Source organism: Ornithorhynchus anatinus, chromosome 2 (genome assembly GCF_004115215.2).
Source record: "Ornithorhynchus anatinus isolate Pmale09 chromosome 2, mOrnAna1.pri.v4, whole genome shotgun sequence".
Taxonomy (NCBI): domain Eukaryota; kingdom Metazoa; phylum Chordata; class Mammalia; order Monotremata; family Ornithorhynchidae; genus Ornithorhynchus; species Ornithorhynchus anatinus.
Genome location: NC_041729.1, coordinates 161,757,782 through 161,773,775, shown reverse-complemented (window position 1 = coordinate 161,773,775; position 15,994 = coordinate 161,757,782). Strand labels below are relative to the sequence as shown.

Below are 15,994 nucleotides of genomic sequence, written 5' to 3'. Positions count from 1 at the left end.
ACTGGGGTAGATATAAGGTGTTCATGTTGTCCCACGTGGGGCTCACACTTTTAATCCCCATTTTACTGATGAGGTAATTGGGCAGAGAGAAGTTGAATGACTTGCCCAAAGTCATAGAGCTGACAAGAGGCGGAGCCGGGATTAGAAACCACAACCTCTGACTTCAAAGCCAGGGCTATTTTCACTAAGCCACACTGCTTCTCTGATTAGCTTAGATGCAAGCTAATGAGCAAGGACACAACCCATGGCCCACATGGGGCTCACAATCTTAATCCCCATTTTACAGATGAGGGAAGTGAGGCCTTGTCCAAGGTCACACTGCAGAGAGGTGGCAGAACCGGGATTAACTATTATTATTATTATACTACACTGCGATCTCAGAAAGCTGGGGGGTTAGGAGGGAGCAGGAAATGTGACCTCCAACATTGAATGATTCCCATTCTAGATCAGCTCCTTTAAGGAAGTCTCTGAAACTTAAAACCTAAGTCTCTGGAACTTGAACCTACAAGCGATTCACACCTGCAATCCTTTTAGCTCACAGCTCCAGCCGATTGAAGTAAAAAGGCAATAAAATGTTTACAGACAGTTCCCAAGCCGGGACACCAGTCACCTGCTTTCCTCTTTCCCAGAGATACTGGCAACACGGTGAGGGTATCAGCATTAATGAAATGGGCTTTATTCCCGTCTACCCACACGCAAACACTCTCTGTTAGAGACAGGCCTGGGCTGCAGTGATGGTTAAGATGAATAAGAAGTCAGACCTATTAAAGAAGTCTTAACTTCGCTCATCTGCATCATGAGACTCTATTATGTTATGAATTAAACCTTGAGAAAGAGTTTTATTTCCCTTTTCCATGTGATGAGGTTTAATTATGTTTTTGAAGAGCAGGGGAGCATGGGATAGAAGAGAATAAAATCACAGGAGAATTGCCTGAAGTGAGACGCAGCATGGAGTAATGGCTAAAGCAGGGGGTTGGGAGTCAGAAGGTGATGGGTTCTAATCTGGGCTCCTCCCCTTGTCTGTTGTGTGGCCTTGGACAAGTCGCCTCACTACTCTAGGCCTCAGTACCCTCATCTGTAAAATGGGGATTGAGACTGTGAGCCCCGCATGGGACAGGGGCTGTGTCCAACTTGAACTTCCTCATATAATCCACCCTGGTGCTTAGTATGGTGCCTGGCATGTAGTAAGTACTTAAACACCACTATTACTATTTTTAAGTGTACCCACCCTCACCCAGAAACCTCAGTCATGAACTTGACATAGGCCAAATGACAGCCCCAAGCCATGGAGTCTTCTACTTCAAAACCAGTCACGGATCTCCCCTAGTCTGAGGAGACAGACGTTACAACGGTTCTCTAAGAGCCACCTATTTTCAGACCCGCCCAGCGGGAAATTGCAAGACGGTTGTGGGGAGAAAACTTTCCTTGGTTTTCAATCTCGCCAATCTGCAGAATGCCCCCCATCGTCTCCATCCAGACTGCTAGCCCACTGGTTTAAGCACTTCTCTCATCCTGCCTCCATTATTCTGATGGAGAGTACTATACCTTCGAGACATAGCAGTGTTGGTATTAGGTGTTCTCGGTAAATAACAACTCCTACTAGAGCCCCTATAAATGCTAATAGATTAAGGAATATAATTATTATTATTAGGTGATCATGGATTAGTACCAGGGTTCTATCAGCCTCCTTGCCGACCTCACTCCCCTCTCCAGTGTTGTTTCACTCTGCTGCCGGGATCGTTTGCTCAAAAAAAAGAGAATCTGGACTCTTCTCTGCACTCCTCAGAACTTCCTATGGTTGCCCATCCACCTCGGCATCCATCAGAAACTCCTCACCATTGGGTTTAAGGCACTCAATCAGCTCTCTCCCCGTTAACAATCCTTGCTACTTTGATCCCTACTGAGAGCTCACCTCCTCCAAGAGGCCTTCCCAGACTGAGCTTCCTCTTTTCCCTCTGCTCCCTTTCTGCCCCCCCTTCACCTCCCCTCAGCTAAGCCCCCTTTCCTCTGCTCCTCCTTCTCTTCCTTCCCCTCCCCTCAGCACTGTGTGCATTTGTATATATTTTTATTACCCTATTTATTTTGTTAATGAGGTGTCCATCCCCTTTATTCTATTTATTGTGATTAAGTTGTCTTGGTTTTGTCCGTCTGTGTCCTCCCATTAGACTGTAAGCCCGTCGATGGGCAGGGATTGTCTCTATCTGTTGCTGAATTGTTCAAGCGCTTAGTAGAGTGCTCTGCACATAATAAGCGCTCAATAAATACTATTGAATGAATACTACAACCCCGCCCATGCACTCTGCTCCTCTGATACCGGGAAACAGCCTGGTCTAGTGGGAAGAGCACCGGCCTAGGAGTCAGAGGCCCTGGGTTTTAATCCCGGCTCTGCCACTGACCTCCTGTGTATCCTGGGCAAGTCACTCCTCTAACGCCAACCTTCTCACTATACCTTCATCTCGTCTCTCTTGCCTCCAACCTCTCACCCTCTGGCCTGGAACGCCCTCCCTCCACAAATCCGACAGTGACTCTCCCCCATTTCAAAGCCTTACCTAAGGCCCATCTCCTCCAAGAAGCCTCCTTGACTAAGCCTTCCTTTCCTCTTCTCCCACTCCCTTTTGCATCACCCTGACTCGCTCCCTTTAGTCATCCCCTTTCCAGTCCCACAGCACGTGCGTACATGGGAAGCGGCGTGGCTCAGTGGGAAGACTTGAAGTGGAAAAAGCCTGGGCTTCGGAGTCAGAGGTCATGGGTTCGACTCCCAGCTCTGCCACTTGTCAGCTGTGTGACTGTGGGCAAGTCACTTAACTTCTCTGTGCCTCAGTTACCTCATCTGTAAAATGGGGATTAACTGTGAGCCTCATGTGGGACAACCTGATTACCCTGTATCTACCCCAGTGCATAGAACAGTGCTCTGCACATAGTAAGCGCTTAACAAACACCAACGCTATTATTATTATATCTGTAATTTTATTTATATTAATGTCTGTCTCCCCCTCTAGACTATAAGCACATTGTAGGCAGGGAATGTGCCTGTTATAATGCTGTATAGCACTGTTTTAAGCACAGGGGTAGATACAAGTTAATCAGATTGAACACAGTCTCTGTCCCAAATGGGGCTCCCACTCTTAATCCCCATTTTACAGATGAGGGAACTAAGGCACAGAGAAGTGACTTGCCCAAAGTCACAGAGCAGACAGGTGGCGGAGCCCACGACCTCTGACTCCCAAGCCCGGGCTCTTTCCACTAAGCCACGCTGCTTCTCAAACAACCCACTTTGGGTAAACCTCAGTAGCATAGCAATTTCTAGGCTAATAAGCAATAAATTCACTGGTCAGCGTGGTATCCCACTTCTAACTGCTGGGAAAACTGAGGAGACAACTCACAGACCACACAAACCACCACAGATACGCTTCTTTTCAAGTAATCCCAAACGAGCAACCTCTCATCAGCCTCCTTTCTGACCTCCCAACCTCCTGCCTCTGCCCAATCCAGTCCATACTTCCCTCCGCTGCCCGGATTATTTTTTTACAAAAACATTAGGACACGTCACCTCCCTCCTGTGGTTGCCCGTCCACCTCTGTATCAAACCAAAACTCCTCACCATTGGCTTTAAAGCTCTCCATCACCTCGCCCCCTTCGACCTCACCTCCCTTCTCTCCTTCTACTCCCCAGCCCTCCTCCTCCTCCTTCTCACTGGGCCTCCATCTCACCTGTCTCACCACCGACCCCTGGTCCACGTCCCATCTCTGACTTGGAGTCAGACCCGGTGCTTACAACATTCATTCATGCGCATTTATTGAGCGCTGACTGTGTGCAAACACTGTACTAAGCTCTTGGAACAGTGCTTGATATACAGTAAAAGCTTAATAAATACCACAATAATGAAAGGACCTGGGATCTAATCCCAGTTCTGCCATCATGACCTTGGCCAAGTCACTTCACTTCTCTGGGCCTCAGTGACCTCATCTTTAGAATGGGGATGAAGACGGGGAGCCTCACGTTGGACATGGGTTGTGTTCCACCTGATGGTCTCGTATCTACCCAAGCACTGAGTACGGTGCCTGGCACATAGTGAGCACTTAAAGACCATTAAAAAAAATAAAAATAAAAAAACAAGAGCCTGGGTATTAGAGGACTCTGGAGTCAGACCCAGCGTTTAGAACAGTGCTTGATGTACAGTAAGGGCTTCACAAATAGCATAATAATAAGAGGACCTGGGTTCTACTCCCTGCTGTGTGACCTTGGGCAAATCACTATTTCTCTGTGCCTCGGTTTCCTCATCCATAAATTGGACATTAAATACTTGTTCTCCCTCCTGCTTAGATTGTGAGCCCAGTGAGGGACAGGGACTGTGTCCAACTTAACGTTTATGTAGCCCAGGGTGGGCACATAGCAAGTACTTAAATACCACAATTATCACTAATATTCCCGATAAGGTAGTGAAATAAACTTGCCTCAGGGGTTGATTGTCCTGTTTGGGCTCTTTGGCTCCACTGTAACCCCACACTGAACATTTCCCAACACAACCAGCAGGAAATGAGTAGAGAAAAGAACATGGGAATAAAGTCACACAAATTCTTTCAATCTTTCCAACTATTAATACATTTAACAAGAGGCTTGGAGGCACCTTAGCTACTGCATCTTTAATTGAGTCCTCAACATCACCTCTTTCCACTCCAAGGAATAAAGGGCCCTATACTCTCAACTTCTCTCCCTTAAAAGACTGTTAAATGTGATAATGATAATGGGAGAAAAGGCTTCATCTACAGCTCCTATGCGGGGTCAAGTGAGTCAGCCAACAACTATTCCCTTCTAGAAGGTAAATTCCCTAGCCGTGGAACAGATGCCCGCAATGTAATCGGAGAATGAGAAATAACCGTGTCATTCATTCAATTCAATCGGATGTACTGAGCGCTTACCGTGTGCAGAGCCCTGTACTAAGCACTGGGGAAAGTACAACATGACAATAAACGGCGACATTCCACAAGCCTCATGGGTTCCTTAAACTCTAGCCTACAGCTGTTTGCTTCACTTTCTAGGTAAGGCTAAACAGGTTCAAAACAAGGCCAAGAATATGCATCATCTACCAGTTCCAAAGTCCATAAATAACAGGAGGTAAATAGGAAAAGAATAATCTTCGAAGCTCAGGCTGGAATGTTTACGGGGGATACAGGTTTTCTCAGAGGACAAGGATTTTTATTGGGTAGCTAGGCCAAGGTGGTCTCTGCAGTCTACCAAAATGCTTGTTTGCTTTTGGGGGGGAACCGAGTTCACTTTGACAACCACTGCTGTGGATTATTCACAGGTATAGAATGATTATTCAAAGCACCACCTGAAGCAAGACATGGGTTCTAATTCTGGAGTCGCCACATGCCTGCTGTGTGACCTCGGACAAGTCACTTCACTTCTCTGGGCCTCTGTTCCCTCCTCTAAAATGGGGGTTAAGAGTGTGAGCTCCATGTGCAGCGAGCCTTAGTGGAAAGAGCCTGGGCTTGGGAGCCAGGGGACGTGGGTTCTAATCCCGGATCTGCCACTTGTCAGTTGAGTGACCATGGGCAAGTCACTTCACTTCTCTGTGCCTCAGTTACCTCATCTGTAAAATGGGGATGAAGACTGTGAGGCTTATGTCGGACAACCTGATTACCTTGTATCTACCCCAGTGCTTAGAAGAGTGCTTGGCACATAGTAGCGCTGAACAAATATCGTAATTATTATTATTATGTGGGTCAGGGACTGTGTCCCATCTGATTAGCTTGAATCTGCCCCAGTGCTTAGAACAGTGCCTGGCACAGAATAAGCCCTTAATACGAAGTACCATTATCTCTGACAATGACATTCTAGAAGCATAGATTTCCTCATCCAAACAAGCCTCATAACTAGCATGGAACTAATAATAGCCATAGTAATAATAATAATAATAATAGTGGTATTTAAGTGTTTATGATGTGCCAAGCACTGTTCTAAGCACTGGGGAATCAGGTTGGACACAGTCCCTGCCCCACATGGGGCTCACAATCTTAATCTCCACTTTACAGATGAGGGAACTGAGATCCAGAAAAGTGAAGTGATTTGCCCAAGGCCACACGACAGACAAGTGGCAGAGCCGAGATGAGGAGCCAGGTCGCCCTGACGACGATGGTATTTGTTAAGTGCTTACTGTAGCCAAGCACCCTTCTAAGCGCTGGGGGAGATACAAGATTATTAGGCTGACCCAGGTGGGGCTTACATTTTGAGGAGGAGGTAACTGAGGCCCAGAGAAGTGAAGTGACTTGCCCCAAGTCACACAGCTGACAAGTGGCAGGGGCGGGATTAGAACCCACAACCTCCGACTCCCAATCCCAGGCTCTTTCCACTAAGCCCCACTGGCTCTATCTACTACACCTTGCCGCTTCTCTAGTTCCTTGTGGATTTAGTGTGAAAGGGCCTGCTTTTTAGCCTGATCCACTGCTGCCTGAGCCGCGTGCAGGGGTCACGTCCTCCAAGCCCCCCTGTTTTCTGGAGTCCTTCTAATAATAATAATAATAATGTTGGTATTTGTTAAGCACTTACTATGTGCAGAGCACTGTTCTAAGCACTGGGGGAGATACAGGGTCATCAGGTTGTCCCACGTGAGGCTCACAGTTTTCATCCCCATTTTGCAGATGAGGTAACTGAGGCATAGAGAATAATAATAATAATAATGTTGGTATTTGTTAAGCGCTTACTATGTGCCGAGCACTGTTCTAAGCGCTGGGGTAGACATAGGGGAATCAGGTTGTCCCACGTGGGGCTCACAGTCTTAATCCCCATTTTACAGATGAGGGAACTGAGGCACAGAGAAGTTAAGTGACTTGCCCACAGTCACACAGCCGACAAGTGGCAGAGCTGGGATTCGAACTCATAAGCCCTGACTCCAAAGCCCGTGCTCTTTCCACTGAGCCATGCTGCTTCTCTAAGTCCCACTGGGGACAGGGTCTGGGACCAACCCAATTTGTTTGTATCCACCCCAGCGCTCAGTACAGTACTTGGCACATAGTAAGTGCTTAACAAATACCACAATTATTAGTATTACTATTATTAAAAGTGTGAGCCCCATGCAGGACAGGGACTGGATCCAACATAATTTGTTTGCATCCACTGAGTACAGGGCTTGGCACATATCTTCATAAATACCACAATTTATTATTTATTATTATTATTATTCTTAACAAAGAGTGTGAGTCCCATGTGGGACAGGGACTCTGTCCAACCTGATGTGTTTGTACCCACCCTGGCCCTTAATACAGTGTTTGGCACATTCATTCATTCAATCAAATTTATTGAGTCCTTACTGTGTGCAAAGCACTGTACTGAGCGCTTAGAAAGTACACTACAGCAATGAAGAGAGACAATCCCTGCCCACACGGGCTTACAGTCTACAGGGATGTCTCAATACAAGTAAACAGGCATCAATGTAGTAAGCGTTTAACAAATACCACAATTATTGTTATTATTGTCAGCTATGTAACTTGGGGCAAGCCCCTTCATTTCTCTGGGCCCCAGTTACCTCATCTGTAAAATGGGGATGAAGACTGTGAGCCCCACGTGGGACAACCTGATAATCTTGCATCTATCCCAGTGCTCAGAACAGTGCTTGGCACATGGTAAGCGCTTAACAAATACCATCATTATGATTATTAAATAACACAATTATTATTATTAAGAATGTGAGCCCCGTGCAGGACAGAGCTGAGCTCGTACCCACCACTGGGCTTAGGACAGTGCTGGGCACATAGTAAGTGCTTAACAAACACCACGATTATTATTACCATTATTATTATTATTAAGATTGTGAGCCTCATGCGGGACAAGGTCTGGGTCCAATCTGCTGAGCTCATACCCACTACCGGGCTTAGAACAGTGCTGAGCACATATTAAGCGCTTAACAAATACCACAATTATTATTACTATTATCATTATTATTAAGAATGTGAGGCCCATGCGGGACAGGGTCTGGGTCCAACCTGCTGAGCTTGTGTCCACCCTGGCGCTTAGAACAGTGCCCGGCATGTAGTAAGCGCTTAACAAATACCATATAAGAAGAGGCTTAGGGGCTGCACCTCGGTTCCTGTGGCACCGGTGCAATTCCTTCAATCAATCGTATTTATTGAGCGCTTCCTGTGTGCAGAGCACTATACTAAGCGCCTGGAAAGTATAATCTGGCAACAGATAGGGACAATCCCTCCCCAACAACGGGCTCACAGTCTAGAAGGGGGGAGACGGACGACAAAACAAAACACGTAGACAGGCATCAATAGCATCAAAATAAACAGAATTATAGATATATATATACATCATTAATAAAATTAATAGAATAATAAATATGTACATATATACACAAGTGTTGTGGGGAGGGGAAGGGGGTAGAGCGGAGGGTGGGAGTCGGGGCGATGGGGAGGGAGGAGGAGCAGAGGAGAAGAGGGGGTGCTGAGTCTGGGAAGGCCTCCTGGAGGAGACAGGCATCAATAGAAATCAAGAGAATTATAGACCTAGACACAGCAAAATAAGCAACCAGGCAGCAATAATAATCAATAGAATTATATATATCTGTACATATACACAGCCAACAAGTCGACAGGCATCAATAGAAATCAATGGAATCATAGACCTAGATATGGCAAAATAAGCAACCAGGCAGCAATAGAAATCAATAGAATTATAGAGATATATATACACAGCAAAACAAGTTGACAGGCATCAATAAAAATCAACAGCATAGACCTAGATGTGGCAAAATAAGCAACCAGGCAGCAATAGAAGTCAATAGAATTATAGATAAATATATCTATGTACACACAAACATCCAAAGAAGTCGACAGGCATCAATAGAAATCAAGAGAATTATAGACCTAGAGACGGCAAAATAAGCAACAGGAATCAACAGAATTATAGATATATAGATATACAAAAACAGCCAAACGAGTCGACAGGCATCAAGAGAAATCACCAGAATTATATTCCTAGACACGGCAAAATAAGCAAACAGGCAGCAATAGAAATCAATAGAATTGTAAATATAGATAGATACACACGGCCCAGCAAATTGACAGGCATCAATAGAAATCAATAGAATTCTAGACCTAGACACGGCAAAAATAAGCAACCAGGCAACAATAGAAATCAATAGAATTATAGATCTATCCAATAGTATTTATTTACCTTGACACGGCAAAAATAAGCAACCAGGCAACAATAGCAATCAATAGAATTATAGATCTATCCAATAGCATTTATTTACCTTGACACGGCAAAAATAAGCAACCAGGCAACGATAGAAATTAATAGAATTATAGATCTATAGAGAGAAATATAGATGCACAGCCAAAGAAGTCGACAGGCCTCAAGAGAAATCAACAGAATTATAGCTATATATACGCAGAAGAAGAAGACGGCAGGCCTCAAGAGAAATCAAGAGAGTTGGAGATAATAATAAGAGGTGCATGGATTCTTAATTACTCTAGTTATTTTATTAATGAGGTGTATACCTCTATGATTGCGTTGATGTATTTTGATGCTATTGCTGCCTGTCTCCCCCTTCTAGCCCGTTGTCGGGCGGGGATGGTCTCTCTGTTGCCCATTTGAACTTTCCGAGCGCTTAGCCCAGTGCTGTGCACACCGTGAGGATGGTTTCTCTCTGCCGCCCATTTGGACTTTCCGAGCGCTCAGTCCAGCGCTCCGCACAGGGTAAGCGCCCCACAAATACGAGGGGAGGAAGGAATGAAGAATGACGGCCTGTGCTAAGCACTGTTGCAAGCGCTGGGGCGGATGCAGATAGGCTGCAAAAGGAGTGGACGGGCATCGGTAGAAATGGAGTGAGGAGAGAGAAGGGGAGGAAAGCCGTGAGGGGTGAGAGGTGAGAGGTGGGTGGCCGGTCCTGCCCTACCTGCGCTGTGGTTGTCGGCAGAGCGGCCCAGGCCCAATCCCAGGCCCAGCACCAACGCGGCCACCAGCAGCCCCATCTTACCGGCCCCAGCCCCCCCCTCCTCCTCCTCTTCCTCCTCCTCCTCCTCCCCCTCCTCCTCCTTTCTCCTCCTCTTCCTCCCACAGCCCCCGCCCCGGGCCCGAAGCTTCCTCTTCCGGCGACCACCACTGCCCTTCCCTAACCCGCAGCTCTTCTTCTTTCCTCCCCTAACAAACACCCTTCTCCCCCTCTCCTTCCCCTGCTCCTCCTCCCCCTCCTCCCTTTCCCTTCTCCTCCTCTTCCCCTCCTTTTCCTCTCCTTCCCTTCTCCTCCTCCCCTTCCCTTCTCCTCCTCCCCTTCCTCTTCTCCTTCCCCCTCTCCTCCTTCCCCTTCTCTTCCTCTTCTCCTTCCCTTCTCCTCCTCCCCTTCCCCTTCCCCCTCTCCTCCTTCCCCTTCTCTTCCTCTTCTCCTTCCCTTCTCCTCCTTCCCTTCCCCCTCACCTTCTCCTCCTCCCCTTCCCCTTCTCTTCTTCTCCTCTCCCTCCATCCCTTCTCCTCCCCTTCCCCTCTCTCCCTCTCTTTCCCTTCTCCTCTTCTTCTCCCTCCTTCACCTCCTCTCCCTCTCCTTCTCCTCCCCTCTCCTTTGCCTCCTCTTCTCCCTCTCCTCCCCCTCTTCTTCTCCGTGTCCCTCCCCTCTCCCCCCTTCCCCTTCTCCCTCTCCCTCTCCTTCCATTTATTCATTGCCATATTTATGAAGCACTTACTGTGTGCAATTCAGCAAGAGACGATCCCTGCCCACAACAGGCTCGCAGTCTAGAAGACTTAAAACTTCCCTTCTCCTTCTCCTTCTCCCTCTCCTCCCATCTGGCACATAGGTGGGACACTGCAGCCCACTGCCCAGCCTCCCTACACCAGAACCCCAATCTATCATTCATTCAATAGTATTTATTGAGCGCTTACTATGTGCAGAGCACTGTACTAAGCGCTTGGAATGGATAATTCAGCAACAGATAGAGACCATCCCTGCCCATTGACGGGCTTACAGTCTAATCAGGGGAGACAGACAAAAAACAATATCAATAAATAGAATCAAGGGGATGTACATCTCATTAACAAAATAACAAAATAAAGAGGGTAATAAAAACATAGACAAATGAGCAGATGAGCACAGTGCAGGGGGGAGGGGAGGGGAGAAGGGGAGGAGCAGGGGGGAAAGGGGGCAGAGAGGGAGCAGAGGGAAAAGGGGAAGCTCAGTGTGGGAAGGCCTCTTGGAGGAGGTGAGCTCTCAGTAGGGCTTTGAAGAGGGGAAGAGAGTGAGTTTGGCGGAGGTGAGGAGGGAGGGCCTTCCAGGTCCGCAGGGGGACGTGGCCCAGGGGTCGACGGTGGGACCGGCGAGAACGGGGAACAGTGAGGAGGTGGGGGGCGGAGGAGCGGAGCGTGCAGGGTGGGCAGTGGAAAGAGAGAAGGGTGGAGAGGTAGGAGGGGGCGAGGGGATGGACAGCCTCGAAGCCCAGAGTGAGAAGTTTTTGTTTCGTGCGGAGGTCGATAGGCAACCATTGGAGGTTTTTAAGAAGGGGGTGACAGGCCCAGAGCGTTTCTGCAGGAAGATGATCCGGCAGCGGAGTGAAGAATAGACTGGAGCAGGGAGAGACAGGAGGAAGGGAGATCAGAGAGAAGGCTGACACAATAATCCAGCTGGGATATTACGAGAGCCTGTACCAGTAAGATAGCCGCACCAGCCCCTTAACTCATTATGGTATTTATGGAGCACTTACTCTGTTCCAAGCACTGTTCTAAGCCCTGCGGTAGATACAAGGTCATTAGATTGTCACATGTGGGGCTCACAGTCTTCATCCCCATTTTACAGATGAGGGAACTGAGGCCCAGAGAAGCAAAGTGGCTTGCCCAAGGTCACGCAGCAGACGAGTGGCGGAGCCGGGATTAGAACCCAGGTCCTCTGACTCCCCAGCCTCTTGCCACTAAGCCACACTCTACTCTTACACCACAAACCCCGTAGAGCCCCTCACTCCCAACTCCCTGCACCCTCCGCATCACCCTCTTACACTGACCCTCTGCTCCGCCCTCTCCATTCCGCTACTGTTCTGCACGAAGTTTGCTTTTGGAAGCTGCAGTCCTTGCCCAGGACAAGTCTCTCCCCTCTCCTCCCTATCCTCCCCGCTCTCCCACTCCCCTCCAGCTCACACACTTCACCCCTCTAACACCGACCCCCTCTCTGGGCCTCACTCTCCACTCTCTCCACCGACACCTTGCTCACATTCTCCCTCCTGCCTGGAACTTTCTCTCTCTATTTGTAAATTCATACATCAGTGGTATTTACTGAGTGCTTACTAGGTGCGGAGCACTTTATTAAATGCTTGGGAGAATACAGTACTTACTATGTGCCACGCACTGTACTAAATTCTAGGGTAGATGCAAGTTAATCAAGTAAGACGCAATCCAGGTCCCAGTTGGGGATCACAGTCTTAATCCCCATTTTGCACATGAGGACACTGAGGCCCAGAGAAGTGAAGTGACTCCCCCAAGAGATCACCCAGCAGACTAGGGCATGATTAGAACCCAGGTGCTTCTGACTCCCAGGCCTGGGCTCAATCCACTAGGCCACACTGCTTCTCAAAGAGTCAAGATGCTATCAGTCATCGCCATGACTTTATTTTGTGCCCATTATGTGTAAGGCACTCTACTGAGTTTCACTTCTAATTAATTATAGACTGTAAAATCGTTATGGGCAGGGAGCATAATCTGCTAATTCTCTTGTATTTCACTCTCCCGAGCGCTCAGTACAGTGCTGTGCACATAGCGCTCAATCGATACCATTCATCGATTGAGCGCTTGAGAGAGTACAAAAGGGTTAGAAGATGTGATCCCTGCCCTCAAGGGAAATGGAGTCTAGCGGGACATTTATTTGGGGATGATGATGATGGTATTTGTTAAGCGCTTACTATGTTCTAAGAGCTGGGGGAGATACAAGGTTGAGATCAGGTTGTCCCAGGTGGGACTCAAAGTCTTCATCCCCATTTTCCAGATGAGGGAACTGAGGCACAGAGAAGCGAAGTGACTTGCCCAAAGTCACACAGCTGACAAGTGGCGGAGCCAGGATTAGAACTCATGACCCAAGCCTCTTTCCACTAAGCCAGGCTGAACATTTTCCTCATGGATTCTGTGAAGAGGGTTTTCATCAGAACGGGAACTCAAGCTTCCCCCACCCGCCTTAGGCGCTGAAGTCTCTGGCCCGGGCTAAGAAGGAACGTTGTTCAGGTCAGATTCACAGCAGAAGGGGAAATTTCAGGAATTAGAGCCGTGTAAACTGGGACGGGGAAGTTGACAGAAAGGAGGAAGCTGCGAGTCACACCTCTTGCCTATTTATTGAGCATGTACTGGATGCCGAGCACTATACTAAGCGCTTGGGCGAGTACACTAGAACAGCGTTGTTAGACACGTTTTCTGCCCACAGTAGACTGTAAGCTTGTTGTGGGCAGGGAATGTGTCTGTTTTTTGTTTTCTGGTACTCTCCCAAGTGCTTAGTACAGTGCTCTCCACACAGTTAGAGCTCCATAAATACGATTGAATGAATGGATGAATATCTCTCCAGCTTTTGCATGGGCAGAAGGATCACAGTTCCCCCCTTCCAAGCCCTACTGAAGGCTCACCTCCTCCAGGAGGCCTTCCCAAACTAAGCCTCCCTTTTTCTCCGCTCCCCCCACCCCCCTCGCTCCCTTTGCTCTTCCCCCCTCCCCACCCCACAGCACTGTGTGTCTATATATACACATATCTGCAATTCTATTTATATTCATGACTATTTTCCTTGTTCTGATGTGTATAAATCTCTCTAATTCTATTTATATTGATGTTATTCACTTGTTTAGATGTCTGTCTCCCCCTGCTTAGACTGTGAGCCTGTTGTGGGCAGGGATCGTCGCTCTTTGCTGCTGAACTGTACTTTCCAAGGGCTTAGTACAGTGCTCTGCACACAGTTAGAGCTCGACAAATACGATGGATTGAATGAATGGATGAATGTCTCTCCAGCTTTTCCATGGGCAGAAGGACTTCAGTGATGAAAACAGACAAACCCTAGGAAGCAGGGCCAGTGGGATGGATCTCAGTTCCCCCCTTCCAAGCCCTACTGAAGGCTCACCTCCTCCAGGAGGCCTTCCCAGACTAAGCCCCCCTATTTCTCAGCTCCCCCCACATCGCCCCGACTCACTCCTTTTGCTCTTACCCCCTCTCCACCCCACAGCACTTGTGTGTGTATATATATATATATATCTGTAATTCTATTTATTTATATTAATGCCTGTTTTCCTTGTTCTGATGTGTATAAATCTCTCTAATTCCATTTATATTGATACTATTTACTTGTTTTGATGTCTGTCTCCCCCCTGCTTAGACTGTGAGACCGCTGTGGGCAGGGTCGTCTCTCTCTGCTGCTGAACTGGACTTTCCAAGGGCTTAATCCAGTGCTCTGCACCCAGTAAGCGCTCAATAAATACGACTGAATGAATGAAGGGACCAAGGTATAAACGCTCCCTCTGCTGAGGTGATATTCACCGATCAGTGTACCACGTGCCGAATCTGAACTACTCTAGACTGTGAGCTTGTTGTGGGCAGGGAATGAATCTGTTATTGTTCTCTGATACTCTCCCAAGTGCTTAGTAAAGTGCTCTGCACACAGTTAGAGCTCGATAAATACGATCGATTGAATGAATGGATGAATTTCTCTCCAGCTTTTACATGGACAGAAGGACTTCGGGGATGAAAAGGCAATTATCCCTACCGGGATGGCATGGGTCAAGGAGTCAGAGAAGCAGCATAGGCCTGGGAGTCAGAAGGTAATGAGTTCTAATCCCGCCTCGGCCACTTGTCTGCTGTGTGGCCTTGCGCAAGTCGCTTCACTGTTCTGGGCCTCCTCAACTGTAAAATGGGGTTGAAGACTGTGAGCCCCATGTGGGACAACCCGATTTGCTTGTATCGACCCCAGCGCTTAAAACAGTGCTCGGCACATAGTAAGCACTTAACAAATACCATTATTATTATTCTGAATCCCAGGCCCGGGGTCTAGCGAAGCAGCGTGGCTCAGTGGAAAGAGCCCGGGCTTGGGAGTCCAGAGGTCACAGGTCCAGAGGCTCTGCCACTTGTCAGCTAGGTGACTGTGGACAAGTCCCTTAACTTCTCTGTGCCTCAGTTACCTCATCTGTAAAATGGGAATTAACTGTGAGCCTCACGTGGGACAACCTGATGACCCTGTATCTCCCCCAGTGCTTAGAACAGTGCTCTGCACATAGCTCTTAACAAATACCAATAATTATCGTTATTATTATTATTATTATCCACTAGGCAATGCTGCTTCTCACAGATGTCCACCTCATCGGGGAGCTTGGGCATGTCAAGGTCCCGAGATAAGTTGGAGCCGTCCCTCCCTTAGCAAGGTCGGAAGCCCGGGCCTGCTTATCTGTGGTGTCTGCTGCCTGACCCCTAAAATGAGGAGAATAAGTCAGGGTCAAGCAATTCCCCGAGTAGAAACTTACTGCTGCCCTGTCTTAAACTTATATATATATATATATACATATATACATATATATACATATATAATACATATATATTTGTTAACTAGACTGTAAGCCCGTCAAAGGGCAGGAACTGACTCTATCTGTTACCGATTTGTACATTCCAATCGCTTAGTACAGTGCTCTGCACATAGTAAGCGCTCAATAAATACCATTGAATGAATGAATATCGATGTATATATATATCGTATATCGTGCCCTCCGATTACGATTTTACCTCGGGTGCTGTACCAGCTGTGTAGAAAGAAACTGTGTTGCGTAGAGTTGAGTGGGTCTCAGCTAGTAGGGAAAACTCTGTAATAATAATAATAATCATGATGGTATTTGTTAATAATAATAATAATAATGTTGGTATTTGTTCAGCGCTTATTATGTGCCAAGTCCCGTTCTAAGCGCTGGGGTAGATTCAAGGTGATTAGGTTGTCCCACATGAGGCTCACAGTCTTAATCCCCATTTTACAGCGAGGCTCAGTGGAAAGAGCCCGGGCTTGGGA

General features: G+C 47.5%; 1 protein-coding gene across 2 annotated transcripts in view; it reads right to left on the bottom strand.

Moving 5' to 3' along the window:
• TM7SF3 (transmembrane 7 superfamily member 3) overlaps positions 1-9,992 on the bottom strand; it is a 65,447-nt gene extending 55,455 nt beyond the window's left edge. For both annotated transcript variants that reach the window (XM_029058486.1, XM_029058487.1), the window contains exon 1: positions 9,902-9,992. In XM_029058486.1, coding sequence (XP_028914319.1) covers positions 9,902-9,977 — 76 coding nt within the window. In that variant the 5' untranslated portion in view covers positions 9,978-9,992. The remainder of the gene's footprint in view (positions 1-9,901) is intronic.
• Between the last annotated feature and the right edge of the window lie 6,002 nt (positions 9,993-15,994).